Source organism: Nomascus leucogenys, chromosome X (assembly GCF_006542625.1).
Source record: "Nomascus leucogenys isolate Asia chromosome X, Asia_NLE_v1, whole genome shotgun sequence".
Classification (NCBI taxonomy): domain Eukaryota; kingdom Metazoa; phylum Chordata; class Mammalia; order Primates; family Hylobatidae; genus Nomascus; species Nomascus leucogenys.
The window spans coordinates 122,437,985-122,455,720 of record NC_044406.1 but is presented as its reverse complement, the minus strand read 5'-3'; the positions used below and the strand labels follow the sequence as shown (position 1 = coordinate 122,455,720).

Sequence of the window (17,736 nt, the reverse complement as noted above, 5' to 3'; positions counted from 1 at the left end):
CGAGGTGGGTGGATCACCTGAGGTCAGGAGTTCGAGACCAGCCTGGCCATCATGGTGAAACCCCGTCTCTACTAAAAGTACAAAAATTAGCCTGGCGTGGTGGTGAACACCTGTAATCCCAGCTACTTGGGAGGCTGAGACAGGAGAATCGCTTGAACCCAGGGGGCGGAGGTTGCAGTGAGCCGAGATTGCGCCACTTCACTCCAGCCTGGTCAAAAGAGCGAAACACCGTCTCAAAAAAAAAAAAAAAAAGGCTCCCCTCTCCATTGCCCTCTGGATCTAGTCAGTAGCACTTTGCTTCCCCACCCACCCCCCGAGCTGCTTCTTTTTCCTCTCTGTCCTGGACGATATGGCCAACTGATCCCCTCCTACAATTCCTTTAACTTAGCCATCCCCGCCCCACCCACTCGCTTTTGGTCCTTGGGAGTGGTGTTTGCATCCAACACCGCCAGCATGCTACTTCTCCTCCCCCACATTCCTGGGTGTGAACTGCAGAGGCCAAAGTGAGCTGGTCTACGGGGATGCACATTTCCTTTTTGAGACCCAGGAGGGCAGGGTTATCTATTGTCAAGCCTGCCCCATTCTGCCCTAGACTAGAGGAGACCTGATTTACACTCAGAGCCTAGAGGAGAGTCCTGTAGTCTCTCTTTGGACTTGAGACAGAGAAAGAGAGTGCCTGCTTCCACAGGGTGAGGGATTTCTCCTGGCTACCTCTGGGAGTACAAGTACTGCTTGCTGAGCCTGGTATTTAAGTCATTTTTGCCAATTCCCAAATGGCTCCAGAGTCTATAATTTACAGAACTCATTCAAAAGGCAAATGGACATGACTTTTGCCTTACTTTTTATTATTTGGCTGGGGGAGAACAAAGCGAGAACAAAGCAAGAACAAATATTCTTGTCCTACTGGGCATTACTCCCCCTATTAATGTTAATAATTCAGAGCTGGTTTCAAAGCTCCTTGGGGGCTTTTACCCATGACCTGAGTATTATTTACTACAACCTGCCTGGCATATACCAAAATTCACCATGGGCAGGTAATTGTAACTATGAAGAAGAAAAGGCCCAGCACGGTGGCTCACGCCTGTAATCTCAGCACTTTGGGAGGGCGAGGCGGGCGTATCACCTGAGGTCAGGAGTTTGAGACCAGCCTGGCCAACGTGGTGAAACTCTGTCTCTACTAAAAATACAAAATTAGCCAGGCATGGTGGCACATGCCTGTAATCCCACCTACTCAGGAGGTGGAGACAGGAGAATCGCTTGAACCCGGGAGGCGGAGGTTGCAGTGACCCAAGATCACGCCAGTGCACTCTAGCCTGGGCGAGGAGAGCGAACCTCTTTCTCAAAAAAAAAAAAAAAAAAAAAAAAAAAAAGGAGAAGAAGAAGAAAAGTGAAAATTGTCCATAAATCCTACCACTCCAAGATAAACTTGTAACATTTTGGCATATTTCCTCCCAGTTATTTTGAATCCATATGTATTTTTTTAATAGCTCATATTATGTGATCTTGGGCCTTCTTTTCTCACTGTACTCTCTTGTTTGGTGGTTTCATCCATTCTGATGGCTTTTATTACATCTCTGAGATGATAATTTAGCACAGATCTATGCTCTGAGCTTCAGATTTTTCTGCCCCTATATCCCAAACTTGCTCCTCTGAAACCATTTTGGTAAATGACTGTTACCATCTGTCCCACTAATACCAGATACTTGGAGTCATCCATAATGATTTTCTTTTTCCGCAATTCTTCCCCACCCCTTTCCCATCTGTCTTAGTCCATTCCTGCTACTACTATAACAAAATACCATAAACTGGCTGGCTTATAAACAACAGAAATTTATTTCTCACATTTTTTTTTTTTTTGAGACGGAGTCTCGCTCTGTCGCCCAGGCTGGAGTGCAGTGGCGCGATCTCGGCTCACTGCAAGCTCCGCCTCCTGGGCTCACGCCATTCTCCTGCCTCACTCTCCGAGTAGCTGGGACTACAGGCGCCCGCCACCACGCCCGGCTAATTTTTTGTATTTTTAGTAGAGACGGACGGGGTTTCACCGTGGTCTCGATCTCCTGACCTCGTGATCCGCCCGCCTCGGCCTCCCAAAGTGCTGGGATTACAAGCGTGAGCCACCGCGCCCAGCCCTTATTTCTCACATTTTTGTAGGCTGGGAAGTCCAAGATAAAGACGCCAGCATATTCAGTGTCTGGTGAGGGCCCACCACCACCAGTTTTCTGGTTCATATAAGTGGCACCTTCTCACTGTGTTCTCACATGGTGGACGGGGGCCTCTTTTGTAAAAGTGTTAATCCCATTCATGAGGACCCTGCCCTTGTGACCTAATCTTCTCCCCAAATCCCCGTCTCCTAATGCCATCGCCTTGGGTATTAGGATTTCAACATATGAATTTGGGGGGAGGACACAAACATTTAGACCATAGCACCATCAAACACGATACCGACCATATTCATCTAACAATTGTTCTTTCCTCCCCGTGTCCACTGCCCACCACCCTAATTCAAGCCACCATCCTCTCTTTCTGGTCTGCTCCCACAGCCCTATTAGTGTCCTTTTTCCCACACTTACCCCTACAGTCATTTAATGGGCTCAAAGGTCCTGCCAGTCTTGGCTCCCTCATTTCATGCCTCTCAAATTCTTGTCACCTGGCCCTCTTTCTGTCCGTTGATATATGCCAAGCTCTTCCTCTCTACTTTGTGCTTAGTATTCTCTTCTTTTCCTGAAGGCTTTTCCCTCAGCTGTTCCCATAGCTAGTTTCTTTTCTTCCTTCAGCTCTGATCTCCAAGGTCACCTCTTCACATAGACCTTCCCTGATGTTTTAATCAAAGTTGTTCTCCCTAATATTGTCCATCAAAGCAACTAGTTTATTTCCTCCCTGGCATTAATCACAACATGCCATTCTTTTGTTAATTGTATTCAATTTCTTTAAGAAAAAAATTTAAAAAATTTTTAGTTTCCCCCCTCAACAAGTAGGATGGGCTGATGAAATATAGAATGCTCAGTTAAATTTGAATTTCCGATAAACAGCGAATTTTTAAAACATGAAATTTGGGACATACTATACTAAAAAAAGTATTCGTTATCTGAAATTTAAACTTAACTGGGCGTCCCTTTTTTTTTCACATGGAGTCTCGCTCTGTTGCCAGGCTGGCGTGCAGTGGTATGATCTTGGTTCACTGCAACCACCGCCTCCTGGGTTCAAGCAATTCTCCTGCCTCAGCCTCCCGAGTAGCTGGGACTACAGGCACACGCCGCCACGCCCGGCTAATTTTTTTATTTTTTATTTTTATTTTAGTAGAGACGGCGTTTCACCATGTTGCCCAGTCTGGTCTCAAACCCCTGAGCTCAGGCAATCTGCCCGCCTCGGCCTCCCAAAGTACTAGGATTACAGGCATGAGCCACTGCGCCCTGGCCGCGTCCCATATTTTTATTTAAAAATTTTTAACAGCTTCGCAGAGTAAATTAGCGTCCCGCATTTTCTTTTTTATTTTGAGACAGAGTCTCGCTCTGTCGCCTGCCCAGCCTGGACTGCGGTGGCGCAGTCTTGGCTCACTGCAACCTCCGCCTCCCGGATTCTCCTGCCTCAGCCTCCTGAGTAGCTGGGACTACAGGCGCGTGCCACCACGCCAGGGTAATTTTTTGTATTTTTAAAAAGAGACGGGGTTTCACAATGTTAGCCAGGATGGTCTCGATCTCCTGACCTCGTGATCCACCGACCTTGGCCTCCCAAAGTGCTGGGATTACAGGCGTGAGCCACTGCACCCGGCCTCGTATTTTCATTTCTTAAATCCAGTACCCTTATCCACAGGCCTGACTCTTGTCTTTTCCCTGGGGTTGTATCCTCCTGGCCTAGCCCAGAGCCCACCATTTACAAGGTGCTCAGTAATTATTCTATATGAATGTACTATCTGCATGCTGTTTTGTATGTTTTTTACTCATCTGAAATTTACATGTATTTATCAGAAATTCCCACACTCACTAAAAACACTTGTTAAAGACAATTTTTGAAAATATATTATATTGCCAAAACTTCTTTGTTTTCTGTTTCTGCAAAATTGGTATAGTAGGAGTATCTACCCTCATCACATTTTGACAATTAGAAGAGTTAATGGAAAAGTAAAAGTAAAGTTTTGCACCGTGCCCGGCCCACTAGGACGCTCAATAAACTTCAGTTCTTTATTAAATGAAGCCAGCGCACCATTTTAGCGCAAAGCAAAAAAAGCGCGTTTGTAAAGAACGGGTGGGGGTAAGGAAAACGGTTAGAAAGGTCCGCCGACCCAACACCGAGGGCCCGGGAAAAAGGGAGGAGAGAAGGGTGAATGACAGAGGAGGCAGCCAATGGGGAGACTGGGAACTACTTCCCCCCTCCCTTTGCGTTTCAAATTCTAAGCTCCGTTTCCATCCGGGTCCTTCAGCCTCGTTCCCGGGCAGTATAAAGTTTGCTGTCTCCTTTGTTCGCCCTCGTTGCGCAGTAGTGCTAGCGGCTTCGCGGTTAGGTCCTCGGAGCCGGCAGCCGCCACTGGTGCTGAGCTGCTAGGAAGCCCTATCGGCGAGCTCGTTGGAGCTTGAACCCATTGTCACCCCTCCGGTATGTGTCTCCTTTCCTCAGTCCGTTTTTCGTCACACTTTCGCCGTGTTAGGACTGGGGATTATATCTCCCTGGAGATGGGGGTGGCGGGCGCCATTTTAAGAACCCAAAGGTTCCGACCTATTTAAATAAAGCTGAGGGGGTCGAGGGAAAACAAATGAGGGGGCCCGTTTGGTTGTATGCCTCTCGAGAAAGTTTGGCTGCCGTCTGCGGGAGTTGGTAGCGGAGGTCGGGGCTTTGTAGGCTGGAGCGGGGCGAGGAGCGATCGCACCACCGCGGTACCTGCATTGGTATGGCGCTGGCGCTAATGATGGGCATGTGGACTTCCATGCGGGCTGCGGGCTTCGTATTCATTGGCGGCCCCGGAGAAGAAGCCCTCTGAATGTTTCCAGCCAATGTTGGTGGTAAAAGTTAGTCCCCTGACCAGTGTCGGTGGTTCTGGGTTGAATCCAAGTGTCGCCATTTTGTCTTTTACACGCGGTTTTTAATGACGAGTTTTAATTAGGTTCCGCTGCAGTCACGGAGTGTCGAGTGTTAGTGTGTGCGTCCGCGTTCCGTTACTTAATAGGAAACGATGTTGACAATTTGTTTTTATCTTTTTGGCCGGATAGTAGAATTTTCGGTAGGGCGGGGGCCAGTGAAGAAGAGGCGGCATAACTTGGCTCAAACTTCACATTTCTCCTTGGATTTAGTAGGGAATCCTAATGAGGAAAAGAGGAGTCTTTGGAAGAGGGCTTGGTGTTAAGGTCCTGTGTCTATCCTGTGACCTTGGGAGTCTTTTAAAACCCCATCGTTAGGAAGGGTGTGATGAGTAATTGAATCTTTCAAAGGCAACAGGACTGGAACTAAAAGTTGCTTTTTCGAATGTTAAGCGGCTGTTGCCTAAGAACAGCTAAGGGTGATCAAGGGTAGTGGTAAAAGTTAAGTTGGCCCTTTTAACCAGTTTTATGTAAATTGCACTGTTACTAAACTACTTAATTCAAATTGCTTCCTACTGTGGCTGAGGCTTAGCTCGTTATCGTTTTCTTTAGTTATTAAGGAACAATGGTTTTAGTGGAAAATATGAAAAATGTGCGAAAGTAAAAGTGTCCAATAAACTTGAGGAACTTTTTGCAGTGAGGTAATACTATTCCTTTTCAACAGAGTCACCGGAAAAAAAAAAAAAAAAAAAAAAAATGGTTGAAGCAGATCGCCCAGGAAAGCTCTTCATTGGTGGGCTTAATACGGAAACAAATGAGAAAGCTCTTGAAGCAGTATTTGGCAAATATGGACGAATAGTGGAAGGTGAGTTGTCTGGCAGTACAGGCTGGGCTATTATAATTAAAATATAAGCTATGATGAATTTGATTGCGTTGATCGTCTGACATGATAATGTATTTTGTCCTCTAAGAAGTTCTGAGCTTTCTGTTTACACATTTACTTTGGTTATTTCATTTGAACTAGGGTAACACTTTATTTTTCTGAAAACTACTTTTTAGTACTCTTGATGAAAGACCGTGAAACCAACAAATCAAGAGGATTTGCTTTTGTCACCTTTGAAAGCCCAGCAGACGCTAAGGATGCAGCCAGAGACATGAATGGAAAGGTGAGATTGTCTTCACAATGGATGATAACCTGTTACTAGTGCATAAAATAATATGTAGTTGCCCAAGTCTGGTCTAGGACAGCTTTTGAGTTTTCGTTGTTTTTCAGTATATACCTGTCTGGGACCCACTCATCCTGTTTGTGATCCTGTTCCAAAGAGTATTCTGTAATTGCAGAAACAAATCTAGTAGTGAGTTATATCTTATGCTCTTAACATTCTCTCAGTTCAGAATAATTATGGCATTACATGATAACATTACATGATACTTTTTTTTTTTTGATAGTCTCCCTCTGTTGCCTAGGCTGGAGTGCAATGGTGCAATGCCCACTGCAACCTCTGTCTCCCGAGTTCTAAGCGATTTTCCTGCCTCAGCCCCCTTGAGTAGCTGGGATTACAGGCATGCGCGACCACGCCCGGCTAACTTTGTATTTTTAGTAGAGACAGGGTTTCACCATGTTGGCCAGGCTGGTCTCAAACTCCTGACGTCAGGTGATCCAGCTGCCTCAGCCTCCCAAAGTACTGGGATTTACAGGCGTGAACCACTGCGAGCCACTGCGCCCAGCCAACATGATATATTTTATCTTGAGATCCATAAGCCATATTTTGATAACTTGGCTTTTAGTTTTGGCTATTAGTTTTGGTAACAAGCTGATATCTACTTGGCCTTGTTTTAAATTTTACCATACAATAATGCAGTGGATTCACCTTATGTTTCAATCCAGATCATCAGTATCGTTTTTAAGTATTAAGAATTTTAAGTGGAAAAGCCCCATTTATATAAACTGACTGTATTTGCAGTGTTTTTTCTTAGACTAATGAGCAACACTTACCCATAACTGCATTTTGAAGGACCTGTTAGTGTCTTAGTGCATAGTAGAAGTGCAAATTATTTTTAAATCTTGATTTAACCATATCTTTTTTTTTTTAGTCATTAGATGGAAAAGCCATCAAGGTGGAACAAGCCACCAAACCATCATTTGAAAGTGGTAGACGTGGACCGCCTCCACCTCCAAGAAGTAGAGGCCCTCCAAGAGGTCTTAGAGGTGGAAGAGGAGGAAGTGGAGGAACCAGGGGACCTCCCTCACGGGGAGGACACATGGGTAATAACTTGCGTGGACCTCGGGTTTGGTGTAATAAGTTGGGGACTGCAAGCTCACACCAAGTGGTTGCTTTGGTTAAGTCCTTGAGGAAAGGCGCCAACTTTTGAAATTGGCAACGCTTGTTCATCTACCAAAGTGATTGCCAATTGAAAGCATGGGAAGCATGTTAAATTATAGTGTTAAGCCGTGAACAGTGTTACTTTTTGTCCATGTAGTTCATTCTGTAGGAAAGGCATTTAAAAATTGATAGGCCAAGGTGTTGGACATGAAAATGAAATCATTTTTATGTTTTAAAGTTAGCTGGGCGTGGTGGCGGGTGCCTGTATTCCCAGCTACTCGGGAGGCTGAGGCAGAAGAATCACTTGAACTCGGGAGGCAGAGGTTGCAGTGAGCCGAGATAGTGCCACTGTACTCCAGCCTGGGGGAACAGAGTGAGGCTCCCTCTCAAAAAAAAAAAAAAAAGTTTAAGACTATCTTCAGTTCTTATTTCCCCAGTCCTTCAGTTCGTATTTCCCCAGTCTGTATGACTGCACTGCATGCATCAAGTACAAGTGAAACTAGACTACCCAGATCAATAATTTTTTTTTTTTTTTTTTTTTTTTTTTTTTTTTTTTTGGGAGAGTTTAGCACTTGTTGCCCAGGCTGAAGTGCAGTGGCACGATCTTGGCTCACCGCAACCTCTGCCTCCCAGGTTCAAGCGATTGTCGTGCCTCAGCCTCCCAAGTAGCTGGGATTACGGGCATGCACCACCACACCTGGATTTTTGTATTTTTAGTAGAGACAGGATTTCACTGTCACACTGGTCTTGAACTCCTGACCTCAGGTGATCTGCCCGCCTTGGCCTCCCAAAGTGCTGGGATTACAGGCGTGAGCCATCGTGCCCAGCCCAATAATGGTCATATTCTTGATGAAGCAAAGAAAACTTTTATAGTGGCCGAGCCTGGTGGCTCACACCTGCAATCCCAGCTCTTTGGGAGGCTGAGGCAGGCAGATCACAAGGTCAGGAGTTCGAGACCAGCCTGGCCAGCATGGTGAAGTCGTGTCTCTACTAAAACCCCAAAATTAGCTGGGCATGGTGGCGCACACCTGTAATCCCAGCTACTCAGGAGGCAGAGGCAGGAGCCACTGCACTCCAGCCTGGGTGACAGACTCCCTAAAAAAAAAAAAAACTTTTATATCTTTCTTGATTCTTGTGAGTAGTAATATTTTTCTTTTCTATTTTTGATGTAGATGATGGTGGATATTCCATGAATTTTAACATGAGTTCCTCCAGGGGACCACTCCCAGTAAAAAGAGGACCACCACCAAGAAGTGGGGGTCCTCCTCCTAAGAGATCTGCACCTTCAGGACCAGTTCGCAGTAGCAGTGGAATGGGAGGAAGAGGTAAATGTTCCATGTATGAAAATCTATGCTACTACCATAACACAAAGAATCAAGAGGTGAATGATGCTTAAAATTTTGATTGGCCAGGCGTGGTGGCTCACGCCCGTAATCCTAGCACTTTGGAAGGCCGAGGCAGACGGATCACAGGGTCAAGAGATGGAGACCATCCTGGCCAATGTGGTGAAACCCCATCTCTACTAAAAAATAAAAAAATTAGCTGGGTGTAGGGCGGGTTCCTGTAATCCCTGTTACTTGGGAGGCTGAGGCAGGAGAATTGTTTGAACCTGGGAGGCGGAGGTTGCAGGGAACCGAGATCATGCCACTGCACTCCAGCCTGGCAACAGAGTGAGATTCCGTCTCAAAAAAAAAAAAAAAAACCTTATTCATGGAGTCTGGGCATGGTGGCTCACGCCTGTAATCTTGACACTTTGGGAGGCTGAGGTGGGCGGATCATGAGGCCCGGAGTTCGAGGCCAGTCTGGCCAACATGGTGAAACCCTGTCTCTACTAAAGATACAAAAAGTTAGCCGGGTGTGGTGGTGTGCGCCTGTAATCCCAGCTACTCGGGAGGCTGAGGCAGGAGAATCACTTGAACCCAGAAGGTGGAGGTAGCAGTGAGCCAAGATTGCGTGACTGCACTCCAGCCTGGGTGATAGAGCGAGACTCCCATCTCAAAAAACTTTTAGTCGTGTTCTAGGTGATTAGATAAATGGAATTAGCACTGAAAAAAAATTTAAAATGTGAATGGGAAATTCTAGAAAATAAAATTAGATGGTCTAGCCTCCGTAATGTCATCTTTGAAGTCAGTCTCATTACTTTTCATAGCCTGAATGTAAGTTCACCTTTTAACTTTTTTCTCTGGCTATGTTTAAAAAAATGGTATTTTTCCTTAAGCTCCTGTATCACGTGGAAGAGATAGTTACGGAGGTCCACCTCGAAGGGAACCGCTGCCCTCTCGTAGAGATGTTTATTTGTCCCCAAGAGATGATGGGTATTCTACTAAAGACAGGTAATAGAAAAGTGCAGCTTTTTAAATTAATAATTAAGGTGGAAGGAAAGCTTATCAAAAGCATAAACCAAAACTTTTGCTTTGTAGCTATTCAAGCAGAGATTACCCAAGTTCTCGTGATACTAGAGATTATGCACCACCACCACGAGATTATACTTACCGTGATTATGGTCATTCCAGTTCACGTGATGACTATCCATCAAGAGGCTATAGGTAAGTGACTTTGCTTCTGTGGCTTGCGTGTAAGAAAAGTTGCTGTAAAAGTTGATTCTCTGGGACTTAAAAGTTTCTCTTTAATTTAGCGATAGAGATGGATATGGTCGTGATCGTGACTATTCAGATCATCCAAGTGGAGGTTCCTACAGAGATTCATATGAGAGTTATGGTAAGATACTGGTTAAGGGTCTTGAGTATCACCAGCTTGAGTTTTTAGGTTCGTGAGCCAGTTTATTAGGCTGCGTGGTGCTTGCTTTTAAAGGGATGTTTGCTTGCTTTTAAAGGGGTAACTTTATCAGCTGGGCTTTTCCTAGTTTTGTGAGGGGCTTTTTTTTGTTTTTCTAAGTTTCTTTTGAGGCTGTTTGCTTGCTTTGGAGGGGATTTTGCTTGCTTAAATTGGCAGCCTTATGTGTTTTCCCCCAACAGTGAAAATACAATTTAAAAATTTTATTAACAAGATCAAATATTTACCATTGCAATATGAAGGCAAGTTCTACAGTTCAAAATTGCAACTTATCACTGGAAAGTGGCTGAGTGTCTACTATAAAATAACAAGCTCTCTGGAATATCCTCTTGAAATACACACCGTCTTCAGTCTTTTCAAACAAACATTAAAATGAATCCAATTCCATATCTCAGCAGATGAGCAAATCCCTGTTATGGCCAGCAATGGCAGAGTTTAAAACCTCCCACCCAGTTGAGAAAGTAAACTTTTAATACAAGAATTCTTGTAAATTCAGATTTAAAATGTTGTATATATACAATTTATAGTGTTGCCATATTACCTGACCATTGACCCTGCAGGTAACTCACGTAGTGCTCCACCTACACGAGGGCCCCCGCCATCTTATGGTGGAAGCAGTCGCTATGATGATTACAGCAGCTCACGTGACGGATATGGTGGAAGTCGAGACAGTTACTCAAGCAGCCGAAGTGATCTCTACTCAAGTGGTCGTGATCGGGTTGGCAGACAAGAAAGAGGGCTTCCCCCTTCTATGGAAAGGGGGTACCCTCCTCCACGTGATTCCTACAGCAGTTCAAGCCGCGGAGCACCAAGAGGTGGTGGCCGTGGAGGAAGCCGATCTGATAGAGGGGGAGGCAGAAGCAGATACTAGAAACAAACAAAACTTTGGACCAAAATCCCAGTTCAAAGAAACAAAAAGTGGAAACTATTCTATCATAACTACCCAAGGACTACTAAAAGGAAAAATTGTGTTACTTTTTTTAAATTCCCTGTTAAGTTCCCCTCCATAATTTTTATGTTCTTGTGAGGAAAAAAGTAAAACATGTTTAATTTTATTTGATTTTTGCATTGCTTTTCAACAAGCAAGGTGTTAAATGTGTTAAGACTTGTACTAGTGGTGTAACTTTCCAAGTAAAAGTATCCCTAAAGGCCACTTCCTATCTGATTTTTCCCAGTAAATGAGGCAGGCAATTCTAAGATCTTCCACAAAGCATCTAGCCATCTAAAATGGAGAGATGAATCATTCTACCTATACAAACAAGCTAGCTATTAGAGGGTGGTTGGGGTATGCTACTCATAAGATTTCAGGGTGTCTTCCAACTGAAATCTCAATGTTCTCAGTATGAAAAACCTGAAATCACATGCCTATGTAAGGAAAGTGCTATTCACCCAGTAAACCCAAAAAAACAAATGGATAATGCTGGCCATTTTGCCTTTCTGACATTTCCTTGGGAATCTGCAAGAACCTCCCCTTTCCCCTCCCCCAATAAGACCATTTAAGTGTGTGTTAAACAACTACAGAATACTAAATAAAAAGTTTGGCCAAAACCAACCATGAAGCTGCAAAGGTGCTTGCTCTTACTGTTTCAAATTTTTGCAACTCTGTAGTGTCTCACTTTTAAAGGAACAGCTTGATTGCAAAGGAGAAAATAGATAAGCAATGAAGTTATCTCCAACTTCCTAAAGGCTTATGACTTCTAAAAAGTGAATCTATCAGCATTCCACATCAGATTTAAAGCATCAAATGCCTGTGAAACAGCAAAGATGGTAAGCAAAGCAAACTAGTTTTTCCGTCTAAGTCGAAATTGAACACTTACCTTCCTCATAGTACAGTGAAACATACTGTACCTCAAGGCAATGGAAATGCCTTCTAGATTAAAAAAAAAAACTTTTGGAGAAAAGAAATATTCAATAGCATATTAGAAGTCCTCCAAATTCAACACTTGGATTTTTTTTTTTTTAAGCATGTGTGACACTTAAAGGCTTTATTAATAGAGCTGTTGTTTACCAATGGCGATCTGGGGCTTGGGAGGGGGTATTTTTTTCAAAGTTCATTTTTGATGAAGACCTTTAAACATGCTTCATATGTTTTAACATTTTTTTCAAATTAGTCTTTTACTCAATATGGGAAATGGCTTAAGTTTGGGGTCCGCCTTTTTACCCCTGTAAGCCATTGCAAACTTGACATTTAGTTGGATGCCTGACATGTTTTTAGTTCTATGAAACTACACTGTATGGAGAAAATCTATTGCAAGTGGTCTTTAAAAAGCAAAACCTGAGGCAGCATGACCCAGGTCCAGCCATGAAGTTGAAAAAGATGCTCTTGAATATAGTAAACTTGAAGACCTCCAACTAAAAATCCTTATACTGCACTTATTCCTTCAAATAAGTTTTGTTCGTTCAACTTATGGATTTAACGTGGCAGTGCACCATTGGAACAGAATGACAATCCATAAGCCATGCAACTTTACCATTTAAGCCATTCCAGTCCATCCCGAGCCAGTGAATCTTCCACCACTTAAGAGAAATAGTAGAACATGAAATATATTAAGCTGCAAGTCTGAACTTGCCTTTTCTTTCTGGAAAAGAGGGCAGTAATAGGCAAGTTTTAAAAGAATTTCCTTAAGAGAGGTAACTAGTTTTCATTTATTTAACTTTTGCAGGTTGATGATTTTGCTCATTATGGTCGTGGAGTGCTGATTGATTCACAGTAGATAAAGCTGGCAGTAAGAGAAATGCTAAGGTAAGTGTTGAAAGCAGTGGCCTTTGAAGGTTTAAATGTTGTGTAACTACCACTTAGTTTAGCTGTGACATTGGCAAGTTATTGTGGTCTCACTTCATCTGTAAAAGAAAATGCTGCTTGGAATTGATGAAGTTAAGTGCTTTAATGTGTAGTGCCTGACACATTCATTGTGAATATAGAGTGAGGGTACATTTCCGTGAGTCTGGCTCATTCATGAGATTATTCTTAGCTATTTTTGAACCCATAAAGCTTGCTGATAGCTCTTCATATGCAAGCATTCTCAACGGGAAGTACACACGTAAGAAGTTTGCTCAGCCAGGCACCATGGCTCATGCCTTTAATCCCAGGACTTTGGGAGGCCAAGGCGGGCAGACTACGAGGTCAGGAGTTCAAGACCAGTCTGGCAAACATGGTGAAACCTCATCTGTACTTTAAAAAAAAAACAAAAAAAAACCCAAAAGCCGGGTGTGGTGGCGTGCGCCTGTAATCCCAGCTACTCGGGAGGCTGAGGCAGGAGAATTGCTTGAACCCAGGAGGCGGAAGTTGCAGTGAGCCGAGATCACGCCATTGCACTCTAGCCTGGGCGACAGCAAGACCCTGTCTCAAGAAGAAGAAAAGATTTGCTCAGTGTATTTTGTAAATGGATATACTTTCACTGTTACTAGTTAGTGCCTGCTCATTTGCATAGCCACAATACAAATTGGAGTTGATGCAACTATGGCTGCAAGTTCCCTGTTTGATTAACATAATTTTATTGACATAATGATGACATAATATGTAATTTTAATAACTACCTTTTTTTTTTTTTTTTTTTTTTTTTTGAGACAGAGTCTTGCTCTGTTGCCCAGGCTGGAGTGCAGTGGCGCGATCTCGGCTCACTGCGAGCTCCGCCTCCGGGGTTCACACCATTCTCCTGTGCCTCAGCCTCCCCCAGCAGCTGGGACTACAGGTGCACGCTGCCACGCCCGGCTGATTTTTTGTATTTTTAGTAGGGGTTTTACTGTGTTAGGATGGTCTCCATCTCCTGACCTTGTGATCCGCCTGCCTCGCCTCCCAAAGTGCTGGGATTACAGGCATGAGCCACCGCGCCCGGCCTCCTATGGTTGATTTTTTCAAGTTTGCGTGTTTTTTTTTTTTTTCTTTTCTGTTCTGAGACAGTTTTGCACTTGTTGCACAGGCTAGAGTGCAATGGCGTGATCTCAGCTCACTGCAATCTCTGCTTCCCAGGTTCAAGCGATTTTCCTGCCTCAGCCTTCCAAGTAGCTGGGATTACAGGTGCCTGCCACTATGCTGGTTATTTTTATTTTTTATTTTTTTGTATTTTTAGTAGAGACAGTGTTTCACTGTTGGCCAGGCTGGTCTTGAACCCCTAACCTCAGGTGATCCGCCCGCCTCGGCCTCCCAATGTGCTGAGATTATAGGCGTGAGCCACTGCATCCGGCTTTCTTTTTTTGTTTTTTGTTTTTTTTTTTTGAGATGGCTTCTCAACTCACTGCCTCTCAGGTTCAAGCGATTCTCCTGCCTCAGACTCCCAAGTAGCTGGGACTACAGGTGTGCATCACCGTGCCCGGCTAATTTTTGTACTTTTTGTAGAGACAGGGTTTCACTATGTTGGCCAGGCTGGTCTCGAACTCCTGACCTTGAGTGATCTGCCTGTCTCGGCCTCCTAGTGTTGGGATTACAAGCGTGAGCCACTGCGCCTGCTTGCTTTTTAAAGCAGTTACTTTTATTTTCAGCTAAAGCAACAAGAAAGTATATATTTAAATGATAGTTTGGGGGGAAGTACTTTACAGTAAAACAAATACTATGTAACAGGATCCCATGTTTTTCATTTTACAGAGTTGTTGAAGCAGAAGGCGGCTGATTGTCAATAAGTCACTACAGTTGCATAAGCAGTGCTGTCAGAATTGGTTTGGTGCAGGCAATAGATTTTGCCTTCAGGGGTTCCTGTGGATCTGAGGGAAGGCATCAGTGTTGATTAACACTCATAACTAGGGAGTGACTGGTTGTTACTTAAAGCAAGTAATTGACCAAATGGAAAAGGGGAAGTAATTAAGGAAATTGGTAAGTGGAGGTAGTCAGGAAGTTCTTGTGGTTCTTTACATAGATTTTACAGCTTTGGCTTTTCATTTTGTTTAGCTAAAGTCATGGGGACAACTCTTCAATTTAGAATTTAAGTTGAATTATAAAAATGATGGATATAAGTGGTAGCTCTATCTAGTGAAGTGTCTGTCAGTAAGTGAAACATTTTTTGGTGGTGGCTTATCCACAAACAGTTTAGTTGTAGAATACAACTTATGAGTGACATCTGGAAAGTAACCATGCTAAGATGGCAAGCACACTGGAAACAATTAGGCCACTTGGCTTTCTTTTGCTGTATTGTTTTATAAGCCTACTTTACCTCCCAGTCTTGGGAACAAGTTTTAGTTTTTTATTGGTTTGGAGACTAGAGCCAATAGTATAATGTTCTCAAAGGAAACAGACTTGAGTTGTTGGATTACAGGAACTAACCCAACTTCTATGATTTTTGTTTTTTGTTTTTTGTTTTGTCGTGTAGTTATGGCACTGTCTTGTTTGGAACATTTGCAACTAGAGATAGTACAACATTTTTAACTCTGATTTGACAACCTACTACTAATCACAGACCACAAGGGTAATGACCAAATTTATGTGGTTTTTGCACTCCATAGTTGTCTTAGCCCAATCCTTCTATACTCTTATGATTACTTGGGTTAACGCTTCTGTGAGGACCTTTTGGCTCTTGAGATACCCTAAATATTTAAGATATTTAGATATCTTGAAGATAGTATAGGATATAGAGATTGTACCAAATAGGAATATAAGGAGTATGTTAAAATGACCAGATACCTGTTTGATAGTTTACTGACCTAGCAGATGTGTGGAAAAGGAATCAGATCTTGATTCTTCTGGGTTTATACTGGTTGTAAAACATAATGATACAGAAAATGTTTTCCTTGTTTAACTGGTAGTTGAACATAGAACTTGGGTATTATAGATCACTTTTCACTTTTTGGAATGTTTTGTATTGAAACTTAATAAAACTTTAACGTGGCATCTTTTTTTGTGGCAAGGGGCTCTTTTTTACTTTTTAGAAATTAGAAATTTATGTTTTTGTGTTTTTTCCTATGTCCCCCTCCCCCAAACACTACCTCTGTTGCATTGATGGCACTTAATCAGTTTTGCATGGGAATGTCCAGAGTCATTGAGGCTGTTCATGTGACTAGGCCACCTTTTTTGAGAGTGAGCTTTGGGGGGAATGTAGATGACTTCATTCAGTCCTCACTCTAAAAGTTAAATGGAAGCACAATCACACACCTAAGAAGCAGAGGCTAAATAAACCAGGAATCAACTGTAGTGCTTTTATTTAATTCCTGCTTACCTCTTGGGGAAAAACAGGTCAGCAACAACTCAGTTGTGGCTGTGGATTCCAAATACTTTGGGTCAAGCGATGCATATGATAATATGCTTCTGAATTTGCAGTTTTCAGTTTCTCTGCTTTACCTAGTGTCCTGTATATATCTGACTAGTTGATGTTCATTTGTGTCTAAAACTGGGCATTGCATTTGGGTTATGTAGTCAGTTGAACAGAACTCAGCACATGGAGAAAGAATGCAGCTAAGCATTAAGATGGCAGAGAAAGCCCCAAGTATTGTCATTCTGTAAATAGTCTCAGCTCTACACGTGTTGTTTTTCGGGAGTTTATTCATGAGATGGCGTCTCACTCTGTCCCCCAGGCTGGAGTGCAGTGGCGCCATCTCGGATCACTGCAACCTCTGCCTCCCGGGTTCAAGCGATTGTCCTACCTCAGCCTCCCAAGTAGCTGGGATTATGGGCGTGCGCCACCATACCCAGCTAATTTTTGTATTTTAGTAGAGACGGGGTTTTTGTCATGTTGGCCAGCCTGGTCTTGAACCTCCTGACCTCAAGTGATTTGCCCACCTTGGCCTCCCAAAGTGCTGGGATTACAGGTGTGAGCCACAATGCCCAGCCAGCTCTATACCTATTCCAGGAAGACATCACTCTACTCATCCCGTCAATACTTTATGTTGCACATGTCAGTATACTTCCTGAAAAATAACTCGAACTTTTGTATCAATTAGTTCTTTAATCATTTTTTAAGATAACATTTAAATCTGAAATATTCAAGTATTAAGTGTACCGTTTTAAATGAACTGTGAGAAATGTGTACTCTATCGATGGATAATTACCATCATCTCAAAGTACCTGAGTTTCAGCCACGTATACATCAGTAGTTCTGTGTTGCCGAGTGTAGTATGCTTTCCCATTCATGGAAACCTGGGCCTTTTCTAGTTTTTGGCTTTCATGCATAAAGTTGCTATAAATGTTCTCACACTGGTTTTTGTTTTTGTAATTACTGAGATGAAAACGGCTGTGAATTGCTGAACCAGGATAGATGTACATTTTTGAGAGATGGCTACGCATTTTTTCCAAAGTACTATTGTGGAAACACTTAGCCAATGAGTTAGCCATGTGAGTTATTCCATGCCTTGTCAGTATCTGGTGTTAAAGTTTAGCCCTTATGGTGAATTTGTGGCTTATCCTCTCAGGATTGAGTAGTACTTGAAAAAAAGTATATGGTGAAATGCACTGATCTCGTGTACAGTTTGATCAGTCTTGAGAAATGCTTAGCACATCAAGACACAGAACTTAGCTCCGGAAAGTTGTGTGTGCCCCTTCTCAGTAAATAGACCTCCCAACACCAGCAACAAACACTGACCTGATTTCTATCATAAGGTATTTTTTGCATATTTTGATTATGTAAATTCTGTTGATGTAATTTATGTCTAGCTGCTTACAGAATGTTTTGAGATTCATCTACATAGTT

General features: G+C 43.0%; 1 protein-coding gene and 1 non-coding gene across 2 annotated transcripts; both read left to right on the top strand.

Moving 5' to 3' along the window:
• The first annotated feature begins 4,386 nt into the window (after positions 1 to 4,386).
• Positions 4,387 to 15,944, top strand: RBMX (RNA binding motif protein X-linked). The gene is made up of 11 exons (XM_030806628.1): positions 4,387 to 4,590; positions 5,734 to 5,874; positions 6,069 to 6,175; positions 7,104 to 7,275; positions 8,506 to 8,658; positions 9,552 to 9,666; positions 9,754 to 9,879; positions 9,969 to 10,051; positions 10,687 to 11,893; positions 12,790 to 12,869; positions 14,709 to 15,944. The coding sequence occupies exons 2-9, from the start codon at positions 5,766 to 5,768 to the stop codon at positions 10,995 to 10,997; spliced, it is 1,176 nt and encodes a 391-aa protein (XP_030662488.1). The 5' UTR covers positions 4,387 to 4,590; positions 5,734 to 5,765; the 3' UTR covers positions 10,998 to 11,893; positions 12,790 to 12,869; positions 14,709 to 15,944.
• On the top strand, positions 5,922 to 5,993 carry LOC115833441. The gene has a single exon (XR_004028872.1). It is a non-coding gene; the product is annotated as a small nucleolar RNA SNORD61 (small nucleolar RNA).
• Positions 15,945 to 17,736: the final 1,792 nt, after the last annotated feature.